Source organism: Hyposmocoma kahamanoa, unplaced genomic scaffold, assembly GCF_003589595.1.
Source record: "Hyposmocoma kahamanoa isolate Upper Pololo Valley unplaced genomic scaffold, ASM358959v1 62, whole genome shotgun sequence".
In the NCBI taxonomy this organism is placed as follows: domain Eukaryota; kingdom Metazoa; phylum Arthropoda; class Insecta; order Lepidoptera; family Cosmopterigidae; genus Hyposmocoma; species Hyposmocoma kahamanoa.
In genome coordinates, this window is record NW_020653850.1 from 724869 (window position 1) to 737171 (window position 12303).

At 37.2% G+C, this 12303-nt stretch overlaps 1 protein-coding gene across 2 annotated transcripts in view; it reads right to left on the reverse strand.

Annotated features, from left to right (window-relative positions):
* Positions 1–11597, reverse strand: part of LOC113229436 — a 14385-nt gene extending 2788 nt beyond the window's left edge. The window contains exons 1-14 of one of the 2 annotated variants that reach the window (XM_026463018.1): positions 11462–11587; positions 10979–11234; positions 10798–10895; positions 10554–10708; positions 9881–10342; positions 9515–9808; positions 9080–9303; positions 7021–7167; positions 4280–4376; positions 2830–3066; positions 2633–2748; positions 1194–1354; positions 610–708; positions 159–319 (exon numbers count right to left, since the gene is read on the reverse strand). In XM_026463018.1, the coding sequence (XP_026318803.1) occupies positions 159–319; positions 610–708; positions 1194–1354; positions 2633–2748; positions 2830–3066; positions 4280–4376; positions 7021–7167; positions 9080–9303; positions 9515–9808; positions 9881–10342; positions 10554–10708; positions 10798–10895; positions 10979–11209 (2482 nt within the window). In that variant the 5' untranslated portion in view covers positions 11210–11234; positions 11462–11587. Of the gene's footprint in view, positions 1–158; positions 320–609; positions 709–1193; positions 1355–2632; positions 2749–2829; positions 3067–4279; positions 4377–7020; positions 7168–9079; positions 9304–9514; positions 9809–9880; positions 10343–10553; positions 10709–10797; positions 10896–10978; positions 11235–11461 lie in introns of both variants that reach the window. The other variant, XM_026463019.1, reaches the window with a different exon arrangement.
* Between the last annotated feature and the right edge of the window lie 706 nt (positions 11598–12303).

The following is a 12303-nucleotide window of genomic DNA, read 5'->3' on the forward strand; positions in this document are numbered from 1 at the left end:
AATCACTTGAGAGTTGTCGATGTAGGCCACGGCCTAAGATCGATGATTACTGTCTATTAATTCAGGAAGGCTCAAGCCCGTCTCGGAATTCGAGCGACATCGCTCGCAAGGTGTTTAGTAATACGGGCCTTAAAGTCGGAAGGAACCGGCAGGCTTACCGGGGTCGGCGTCGACGGGGTAGTATGGCATGGGGTAAAGCGGCGGTGGGTAGGGGATGTAGGGCAGCGACAGCAACGGCGCGTCCACAGCGCACTCGCCCTCGCCACCAAACGGCGCGCCCAGCGCCGGCGCACCGCGTGGCTCGCCGTGGGAGTTGCGCCTGCGCAGACCATAGTTCCACAATGCATTGTTTATACATAACTGACACGACAGCAGCTATAGTCAACTAACAACAACAGCTAACTACAGACTGCGCGGAGCTGAAATAATATATACTATAAAATCTCCAAGAAATACATTCGCGTCATTATTAAATATTTTCTCTATAAAAAAAGCTTTAAAAAGCCTTTTCGCCACAAGAATATCCCTTTTCAATTTTATATTTTTTTTTAAACTGATTTAATTTTAACCCAATAAGCATTGAGTGGAATATTATATTTTTAAAATTACCTGTTATTGGGACCCTTATTGCCCATGTTATTGTTATGGCCCTTGTTCTGATTGTGGTTGGAATTCTGGCTGCCATCCTGGTTGTTGCCTCGCTTAAATCTGCATACATAAAATCATCACATTGCAGACGTCTTTGACATAGTTGAAGTCTTGATGAGCCGAACAGGCGGAGACTTCTTGTCTTGTACATATTATGGTTTATCCCTTAACTGAGCTAGTTTAATTGTATACAGATTTTATGAAGGTTCTCTAAAAATTTTGGTTTGTAACGGTCTATATTTATAATCATTCCCCTCGTATAGGCCCTAAGGCCTCGCTAGGCAAAATGGCAATCGAGCCACAGTTTCAAGGCATTCCAGTGTCACGGATAAGATACTATTACTTGTATGTAGTAAAGTTGTAAACAACAAACAAAAAATGAACAAAATAACCTTTTGTTTTGTTTGAAAAGACAAGAATACGCAATCTAGATCTAATCACCAATCGCGAATACCTGAGAACTCTATATGTACGTCAGTTTCACTTGTTTGTTGTTTCACATTACTTCACAAGAAATGAAACAACAATGAGGAAGAGGGAATCACCTGGGCCCAAGCAGCGGGCGCTGGCCGTTGCCCTTGTTCTGCGTGAGCGGCGGTTTGTCCTGCGGGGGCCCCCCCGCGCCCCCTCCGCCCGCCTTGTGCTTATGCGCCTCGCTCCCGCCGTGGTTCATGCGCCCCTCGTGCACCGACAGCTGCTGCATGTCCTGTACGCAACTCCTTTCTTACTCACAATACAACATTGTAGTTACAGATTATTGTGAGCCACAACACTTAATGGTGAATTAAGGTATAATAATTGAGAGAAAGCTTGCTTTACAATCTGGTTGGGGGTTCGATCACTTTTGGTTGGGTCGAACTAGTCCGCCTTTTTTGGAGACGGAGTAAAAAGACAGTCCATTGCGCCAAGTGTTGCCCGCTTGCGACGAGCAGCTGGTGATTACAATCACAATCACTCGATAAATATTTTATCGACTAAATATGGAATAAATAGCCCAATTTGTTTTATTTTAATCATCCTCAACCCATTATTCATCCAATTATTGAGCACAAGTTCATTTGAATTGTCAAAATTTGAAAGATCATACACATATACACAGCATTTAGAAGTATAAATAAAAAATACAAAGAGGAAACATATTGTAAACTTTTTCATTTTACTTGAATAAATTAAATGAAATCCGGCTATTCTTGTTAATATGTATTGAATAAAAATTGATACTACCACGCCATCTGTCAAAATAAGAATAAAAAAGGCAATAACGCGATTAGTAATTATTAGAAGTTATTACAATTTTTGGCAAAATTTCATCTTCTTTTACAATCTATCGATAACACTATCAACAACAACTATATAACTATTTAAAATTTTATGAAAACTGGCAACCCTAGAAATGTCATTTTACTCGGTCTTTATTTATTTTTATTTATTCATTCAGGTAACAAACAGTCATATACAAACAATTATGTAAGAACACTGTATAAAAATAGACCTATAGTACCCTACATTAACACATATAATATAAATGGTGCAAATATGTGACGGATACAAAATATTTACCTATATACTACCAATATATAAATAAATATAAGAATAATGTAATATTCATATTACAGATCCAAAGATAATAATATAATAAAAATGTACATTAGAACCACTAGAATATTAGTACTCCCACTTTTTTCTTAAAAATATTTAAGGAATTTACAAATATATCGACATTATGAAGACACATCATGAAAACTACACAATTGTCTGAGAAAGGTATTTTTTGCATAATATGTTCGACAGTTTGTAACATAAAAAGTACTTTTTTAAAAGAAAGACGATAGCACTGACTCCCTTAATAAAAATATCGTAGTAAGTGTTCCGAAACGTATGGAATTGACAACCTGGCTTGTCCTAGGTGGTGGACTACTACCTTACCTTCTCTCGGAGGAGGCCCGCATGTAGTGCGGTTTAGTTCCTTTAGTAAAGTACCTACTTGAGCGAGATCTCTGGGCGAGTAGTGCCTCGGCGGGTGGTGAATGGGTGGCGGGCCGTACGCGGCCCACATGCACTCCACGCCCAGGTTGAAGTAGTAACGCAGCGTTGGGATATCTGCGAAATGCACATACATGTCGTAACCAACGTATCTATGGCAACAACATCCCATTCATTATATTCGAAAGCGTAATCCACCATTCATGGGCAAATCGGCGCCGTTCGCCTGCACGCTCTTGAAGACGTGCGGGTTGACAGGCGGCGGAGGCGGCGGCGGCAGCGGGTGCGGCGTCGGCGCCGGCGGCACCCACACCACGCCGCCCTTCACCACGCCGCCCACGCCCACGCCCACACCCACGCCGCACACGTAGGGCGCGCAGCCGCCGCTCGCGCCGTACCCCGCGTTGTTCACCATTCCGCCGGGCACCATGCCGCCTGAACAGACATTTTTATAGAGAATACAACAGCATAGCAGTGAAATTGCGCTGACTCAGTACGTGCACGAGTACCTTAAGGCGCTGCTTTTCAGTCAGAACCAACGAGAGGGACTAAATCCAAGAGTTATTTGTAAAGATATAATAGGAGGGAAATTATGTCATTGAAATCATACATGTAATAAAGTGTGAATAGTGCATCTAAAATAACCTATTCAATATGTAAGTGCATGTGCGGATATAAATATAAGTGTAACTGTAAGTGAAAAATGTGAATGTTTTAGTGTAAATATTTAGAAACAAGGCTACGAAGAAGAGTACATATGAAAACTAATATTAATAGTTAAATTTCAACAAATTAAGACAGATTTTTTGCAACGAGAGTAGGTGTTCTCGATAAAAGAATTTGTGTTTATAAGACTCATCATGGTCGTAGGTGGTGGAATATTATTCCAGCCTTTTGAAGACAAATATTTGAAACTACCCCTAAATGCTGCAGTTCTATGTTGTGGTACCATAAGTGCACAAAATCGGGCAGATCTCTCCCTGCAGCGTACGCAAACGTTAGATGACCACGTCAGTTTGTGACACAGGTATTTAGTACCTATTCGTCTCTCAAAAATCTAAGTCACTAAGTACACTTGAGTTTGTGAAAAAACTTCCGACTTGTTCGTGAAATAAATCTCACCCTAAAAGAGTTGCGTCTACGAGCGGTCCTATGCCGTCTCCATCTAACGCTAGGTTCCCACCTTCACGAGAATGTCGGTCCATGAGATCTTAAATGCGTCTGCGAACTACTCATGGATTTTAGCAGCACAATCTCAAATCAGTCTAGTTTTAATTTTCTACTACAGCATTACAGTACTATTGCAGACAATTCATGTACTGTAGTCCACGTAACTAGTAAATTTAATTTGTTACGAAAATTATAATACGCCTTGTTTTCTTCTTTTTTTTTTTCATGTCAAGTACTCACTCCAGTTTACTAAAAACTAAAAAGGTTCCCATAATCGTCTCAATAGTTGTGAAAATTTCGACAATAGGATATTTGATGATCTCTTTAACTCCCTACACGTACAACTATTAAATTTTTCTACGAATTTGTTTTCTGTTTTGTTATTAGATCATCAAATTGTGTTTTTTTCTTATGGAAGAAATTGACTTTTAAGTATTTGTCAAAAACTCTAAATATGGAGTAATCAGGAACGACTTACCAGAATAGGTGGTGAGTGAGTTGGAGGTGGCTGGGGTAGAGGCGCGCACGGAAGCTGGTGACGTCATGCCCATGCCCATGTCGCCGCTCGCGCCGCCCTGCGGACAGACACGGCATTCGCGGTTAAAAGCATTATGTGAGCACGATTGAAGAACATACAAAAAACGCCTTCAGTATTTATAGAGCGGAGTAAAATTGAGCGGAAATAATATGAAATTTGTTATAATTATTAATACAAAGATCGAACACTCAGAAAAAATTCCTTCGTCCAAACAAATGTTTTCCAAGTGTTTTATTGAATTATTCGCATGTATTGTAATAAAATGGACAAAAATATTGACAGTGAGAACAATTAAGTGTTAACAAAAATTCGTCGCTGCAGCATTACGGGATGTGGCATTTGAAAAAGCGAAGATCGACCGAATGTAACATTGTACAGGCACGTGCTAATTTTCTGTCTATAAATCATACAAAAGCCCAAATATCTCATGCAATTCGACATATTTGAATAGTTTATTCATAAATCTTGCGAAATTTTGCTTTGGTTTCTTCAGATTGCCTGTTTGTTTGTACATTTTGATGATTGTTGTTAACGATTATTTTGAGATAGTGTTGTTCTTGGAAGCGTACATATTATCGATATTCTGTTATTAAAATAAGTCACTACGTGGTTTTTATTGGTATTATGTTTACGATTTCAAGTTTACCTACAAGTCAAAAAAGAAAAAAAAATGGTTGGAAATCATGCCGCCGTATAATAGTGCCGAATATAAACATTGAATCAAAGACCGTCTTCATTTATTTTATTCGCTTCATTTTGAAGAGTCAAATTTTAACATAACTTTGAATGTAACTACATTACATGATAATGCAATTCCATCATAGGTTTATTGGTACATAATTTTATATTAAATTTAGATTAAACTAGACTCGTTTACTAGGCATTCTCAGTTCCTGTAAACGATATTATCCACTCGTTTCCGATTTTTTCCCACTGACAACTCTAACTACTAAAATTCTTATTTTATAAAGCCAGTAATATAAATACTATGTCTACGACTGCCGGGTGACGGACAATACCAACGTATAGACAGCCTATTTGCCTTGCCTTGCCATCGTTCGGTGTCCTCGCAGTCGATCGTGACTACTTGTCTCACTTCAAAAAAGTGTCGATTTTTCTGCACAAATCAAAGGCGCTTGGCCAATAGTAGTCAATTGTCATTGTATAATCAGACTATGCCTATTATTAACTATGCATGCTATTTAATATATGCGAAACATGTTTATGCTAACACTGTCTCTTGTTACATCTGTTATACCATGTTTTAAGCAAATACACAATAATATTAAATAATAATTATATTATTATTGATAATATTACTACTTTCATTTATTTCCAAAATTAAATGAAAGTATTAAAGATTCACTTAAATCAGTCACTGGTATTAATTCTATACCAATGCATAAATAAATACAAAAAAGCTTACACTATTTGGAATCTGATTAAAAATTTCTCTATGAAAATATGAATCTTGAGGTTGGAAATGCATAGGATTTATATTTCAAAGCTTTCTCTTTTTTATATACTCTCAAATTACAAATATTATTTTTTTCTGTGCAAATTCACTTTTCGTAATATTTGAGTAATTGTGAACGCAAAACACTAAATTCAAAATATCATGTGACATTCCCGGATATTCCCATATAACCTAAAATATTCCCAAATGGAATATTGATGTACTTTAATTAAATGTTTGCATGTCGATAATGCTTATCGATAGATATGGTACGACACTAAAGAAATCCGCCATTTGTTCGTTCAATTTTTGTTTAGATATGCACGTTTAATCCGTAGTTAGGGCAGCACCTTTCTTTTATTTTTTCCATCTTCGAAGCTGTATGGGCACTACAATGACTGTTTCGTACTTGTGTGTCACTGTCATTAATAATAACAATGATTATATATATCAAAAGCAAAATGTAGATCACAATAATTAACATTAAAATAAATCTAGTGAAGCAAAGCAATTTAACCTTAAAATAATGTTTGATGAAAAAGACAAGGAAAAAAAATATATATTGTGGTCCTCCTTCATACAAATAACCTCTTTCAAATAAAAAAAGAATCATCGAAATCAGTTCTCAAATGCCGGAGTAATTGCGTTACGTACACACACAAAAAAAACACAGTCGAATTGAGAACGTAGTCCTTTTTTTTTGAAGTCGCTTAAAAAATAAATAATCCTAACTCCTAAATCCTTATGTTATTATTATGTCAAATGTGGTCCGTGGTCAAAAACGTGATAAAAATTAGGTGAAGATATGTCAAAAGCAGTTGATTACTAGTAAATGTCAATAATTACAAAAACGTAAAACTTTTTTTTTATAATATCAAGTGACGGGACGAACAAGTCGTGCGCCTGATGTTAAACTACACGTCTGTCCATAACAGGTGCAGTGCCACTCACGAGCTTCAAATCGCAAAGATCTGATGGGCACCGCCACTGCGCCCGTCACCCTGAGACATAAGTTGACAAGTCCCATGTGCCTGTAATTTCACCAGCACCCTTAACCCTTTTTAAACCGGAACATAGCAAAGCTAACATTACTGCTTGGCGGCAGAAATAGGTAAGATGGCAGTACTTCCCTGGACGAACTCTTTCACAAGCTCCACTGCTTACAACCTATACCTAATATAACACAAAAAAACAGTAAAAAAATATTAGGAAGGGGCAATGGTACCTGGTGGTTATCCTGCGTCGGCGGCGCGCCGTTGGGCGGCTGGTGATGGTGCGGGTGGTGCATCTCGTGCGAGCCCGCACCCCCTGCTCCCGCACCCCCCACGCCCGGCCGACAATCCACCATCAGGGGCAGTGCTTGTACTTCAACCTGCAATAGCGCACGTTGCACCTGTGTCAATTCTGTACATGCCATGAATCACCGAACGCTGAGGCCAACAACAAATTGAATAACAATCACAAGTAATTTCCAAACTAGATATGCGCGTCGCGCTGCCGCCGTTGAACTTGACCTGCGTAAAACTACCGTGGCGAAAATTTGTTTTATTTTAACGAAAAACCAGCATCTTCGGTTATTTATTTAATATATTTCAATATAATATTTCAGCACAGTTAAAATTAATTACATGCTGTTCATACTAGATTTCAATTAAGTGCGTTTATTTTTATATCATCATTTTTTAATAAATATTCTATAAGTTGATTATTTCTAGTAACAGTACCTGTGTAGGCACTGCTTAAGTACAAGTTCAATCGTAAAAAAAAATGGAAAATAATCCAAAGATTATGTTTGTGTTTTAAAAAAAAAATACGCCGATTTCACGCCGATCATTGCTATTTAACATTCACAAATGTACGTAACTTAGAAAAAGTCATACATACATACACATAGTCCAGGGATACGAACCTTAGACCTCTGTGTTGAAAAGCAACAGTTCGTCAACTAGGCTATTGGTGCTCTAAAAAAACGCGATCATCGTTGCACAAATAACGTTGTTGAACAAACAATTACAGTTGTTGAAAGTACAACGTAAAATAATAAATAAAAATTAGAAAAATATGTCGATGGTTCGAAACCCTGTGGAAGTGTGTACAGAGGACTATAATCCCTAAAATACGCACATTTGTGAGTATTTTGAATCAATAGTTCTTGCAGTGAAGGAAAATGTTGTAACAAAACACGTCGAAGAAGGTTCACATCCCCTGGAAAACGTGTTATATCCCCAACCCACATTGGGCTAGCGTCGTTGACTTTGGCCTAAACCCTCTCTCTTTAGAGAAGACCGGTTCCCAATAAAGAAATATAAGTAATGATTTGATGGTGAACAATAAATATCAATTATTTTTAAAGACATTTAAAAATTCTTTTTCAAGACTTAAAAATATTATTTCATATATCTTTTTCCGAAATTAATTATATTCAATATATAGAATCTCTAGAAGCATTATTAATTTTTACTGCCTAATGCTACTTAATGTTATATCTACTTCTTTTAATTATATTTATTCAGCACTACTTACAAATAAAGGGTGCAACAAAATTATTTGTATCACTAAACCACTGTTAAAAGCAAGTTCTGCATGGTCAACGGCTGGAAAATTGATTTGTACACTGAAGATCACTTTATGCAGATCAATCAATCAATTATAAGAAATATTTATGTTAAATTAACTGAAATTAATACTAGTGTTAAACTACACACTAACAAAACCACTACATACTACAAAGTTAAAAGCTCCAACGATGAAATAGCTACGATATGGCAGTTACCCTTCCTTATAAGCACTTCACTTATAACACTTCACAAACTTTGAAAAAAAAGTTCACAAACAGTTGAGAATTGAACACTTATACCAAGTTGATGAGTGGTACTTTGATAATGAGAGTGAGAGGAGGGGATGCTAAGTACTTTAAAGCCGAAATTAAATGAGTGTTACGCCGTAGAATGCTAATGAGGGCTATAAAATAATACTTTCAAGGTCAATCCATTATAAACTTAGAATGTATTTATTTTTAAGCATTACTTTATTTATCAAAAGTTGTTTTAAACTGAAACATCTCCTTAAAAATTAATGAGCATTGTTCAATCGACCGCGTAATATAAATAGTATGCACACATATACTTATAGATAAGAAATTTCTGTATGCAATGAACTATGTATCAGGTACGCTTTTTATTTTAAAGTAGTTCTGATAGTGAAGAAGAAGCTATGGTTTCATAAGTGACATGCTTACAAGTGCCTATATAATACACATCTACAATACAACAGGCCAAACTAACAGGCATAGGTTCAAAGTTAAGGAAATCCAAGTGTTGATATGCGTTAAAGTTTACGCTTCCTTGGCTCGCGTATTGGGAGATTTCTGTTTCTGGGGGCTTTTCATCCTTCCAGACAAGCTTAGGGGGCTGCTTCTGTGGAGACTTTTCTGGGGATTTTGGCTCTTCGTTGCCGACCTTTGCCTTGTTTCGCGTTTTATTCAGACCTTGCTTACGCGTGATGTTGCCTGGATGAGAATGATATCAATGAAAGGCGCATCACAAAAATACTTAAAAAACCAATAAAATACAGTTATTTAAAACCGATTTTTTAAGCAGTTCTGGGACTTGGAAATTGAAAAGGCAGGAGTATGAGTGATACAATGAAAAAACTATCAATTTAACACACAATTTATGCTCCCAATGAACTCATGTACCAGAATTAAAGTTCAAACAAACCTATCTGCTGCAACATTTGACTGAGAGTCAGAAATTGTGAATTTGCCCGGGAGTATCGGTATGGAGGGGCCCAGGGGCGAATTTCTTCAAGAGGCAAGGGCTCAAGTTGGTCATATTTGACAATGCGCTTCTCGCCGAGCTCCTCAATGAAAACAAGGCACGGCCCACCGTCAGGGCGCATTTCCTGAATATGGCAGTGATAGGGAACCGTTTGATCTGGCTGCAGCTTGCATAAACACTTCACCCCCACTTGTAATGTCGTTCCATCTGAATATCTAGCACCATAACGCATTTCTGCAATTACATCATTACAATTTTACTACCATTGACAAATGGAGACAATTAATTGAAAAGATGCTGATGTACCTCGCCGGAGTTCACTCCACACGTCAAACTCTATGTTCCTGTAAATATCGGGGTCCAAAGCCTTTGCCACTTTATAAGGAAATGGAGTTATGCCATTATCCAGCAAGTCTTTAGCACTGTTCACATTGAGGCAGTTCATGCAGACATTCTCGAGCTGAATGAGACTGCGGTTGAACACAAAGATGCTCAAAGATTCCTTCAAAAGACTGGCTCTTTCCAGATCCTGAGTGTGATGTTTGCATTTTAGTGCTACGGCATTGTTGTTTCTGTCTTTGTCATCATCATTAGTGGCCTCAATGAAGATCTTCGCTCTCTCTTTTTGCTTCTTACGGCGTTCCACATTCTCAGACATGAAGTACTCAATGTGGTTTGTTGGCACTTTGTCGTGGAGCATTTTATCAACAGCATATGACAAATCCTTGAGTTGGTACACTCCATCATAGAGTATTTCATAAACTAAAGCTATAAATATTGACAGTGTAGTAAATGTTTGAAATAACATATATATGTCAATAAAGGATTACAAAAATGATATTGTTCGGTGTACATAAAGGGAATTAATTCATGAAGTGTTCATTGAAATTTTATTAAATACAGGCGCTAGCTAGTTATTTTAAAGAATTGTATAAAAATATATTCATTTCCAAATACCTATGATAAAAATATGACTTACACTGGCAAAACGAAGATGAATTAATGAAATCTTTTGTGTAAACCGCATCAAAATGTTTGGTTTCAGGGGAGTAAAACAAGAATATTGTGTCTCCATAGCCATTGCATATTTTAGTTTGTGGCCCCTTGTTGGCCTCAAATATAACAAAATCGCGCCTGTAATGTTCAAGGAGACATTGAAAATGCAATACAAGTAAATTGACACTCGGTAAACCAATTATTCAAGTTATTAGGGATTTTCTTACCAATAAAGATGGCTCATGGCAGATATCTCAATAAGCCCTCCCCATTCTGATGGGTTTGACATCTCTTTGAGATAATTTTCGAATGGACAAGTCAAAGACTACAACATAAAAACTCGTGTTTAGGCTGGGCTTTGATTAGAAACAATGAACAAATATGTAGATAATGATCATTTAGTCCTACCCCTTCAAAGAGATGCCGCTTGGAAGCCATGAACTGAACGCAGTCTAGGCGAACCTTGTGAAAGTATCTTTGAGTATTGTAGATATTCTCAGAGACGGCCCTAAACAGGCAGCTGGAGTCCCTAGCCGTGTGCTTTCGAAAAAAGCCCATCTCGTCCAGCCATCTGTCGGGTTCCGACGAGCGCTTATGTATTTTCCAGGGCCCGCGGCAGCGGATCGGTGAAGGCGACATTGTATCGTGCCACTATGCTAAAGATCTGCAGGTAAACAAAAACAAATGACGCTACGGCCATGTCCACATCGAAAGATTTGCGCCTCCGCAAGTATAATCCTTGATGACAATAAACAAAACATAGCATAATCACAAAACCATATCGTAGCTATATTGTCTGGCGAATGCAAATGGTTGTTTTGCTGTCTACGATACAACACGTGCAGATATTTTATGAAACGTACAGCGCTAAAATATTAACAAAACACTTACCGAAATGATATTTCCCAACCGTCAGCATCAGTGTTGAACTGTATTTAGCAATACCTAGTTATATTTCAATAAAAATGAATGAAAATTGCACGTGCCAAAAGCAAACCGTCAAGAGCCGGCGGGAAGGAAAATCAAAATAGCATTTTTGCACATAGTGTTGCCATTCTTCACAATATCATGGACTTGAATTTTTACTATTATAGGAAAAACATCTGTATACTCGTAATATTATAATATTATTTAATTGGAAAAAATATAAAAATATATTAAAAATGATTTTTTATTTATTATACATAATAAATTAATTTCTTACTCACGGCGGGCGCTGTCTTTACTGTACTCTTGTATATTGAAATTTATAATTCTAAACTTGCACGTTTAATATTTAATATCAGAAACATTTTAAAATACCATGACGGCAGCACATGAAGCTACATATTGACGGATATTACTCCATCACACACACAGAAGTCGCACTGGAGGCGGTATTCCGACAAAAGTACATAATATAACTTGATGTGCTGTTGACGTAGTACAACTACATGTAAATTAATTTCAGTTTATTCACATTTCACTTTACTTTAATAAAAATTTCGTTCAAATGAAAACCAGCTGACCACTAGCAACTACAGATGATCGCTCAGGATGGATAGTAGCAAGATTAATGCCATTATTGATGTAACTGTGCTTGTGAAGCACAGTGTTATTTTTCCCTTAAAATCGGACATGCCCCTGTTAACAAAAGAATCAGAGAAGATGTTTCATTCCGAATGCATGAGTAAAACTTCCATGAGTATCACTACAATAGTTTTGGGAAAAAACTTAGATTAAAGTTTATGTCC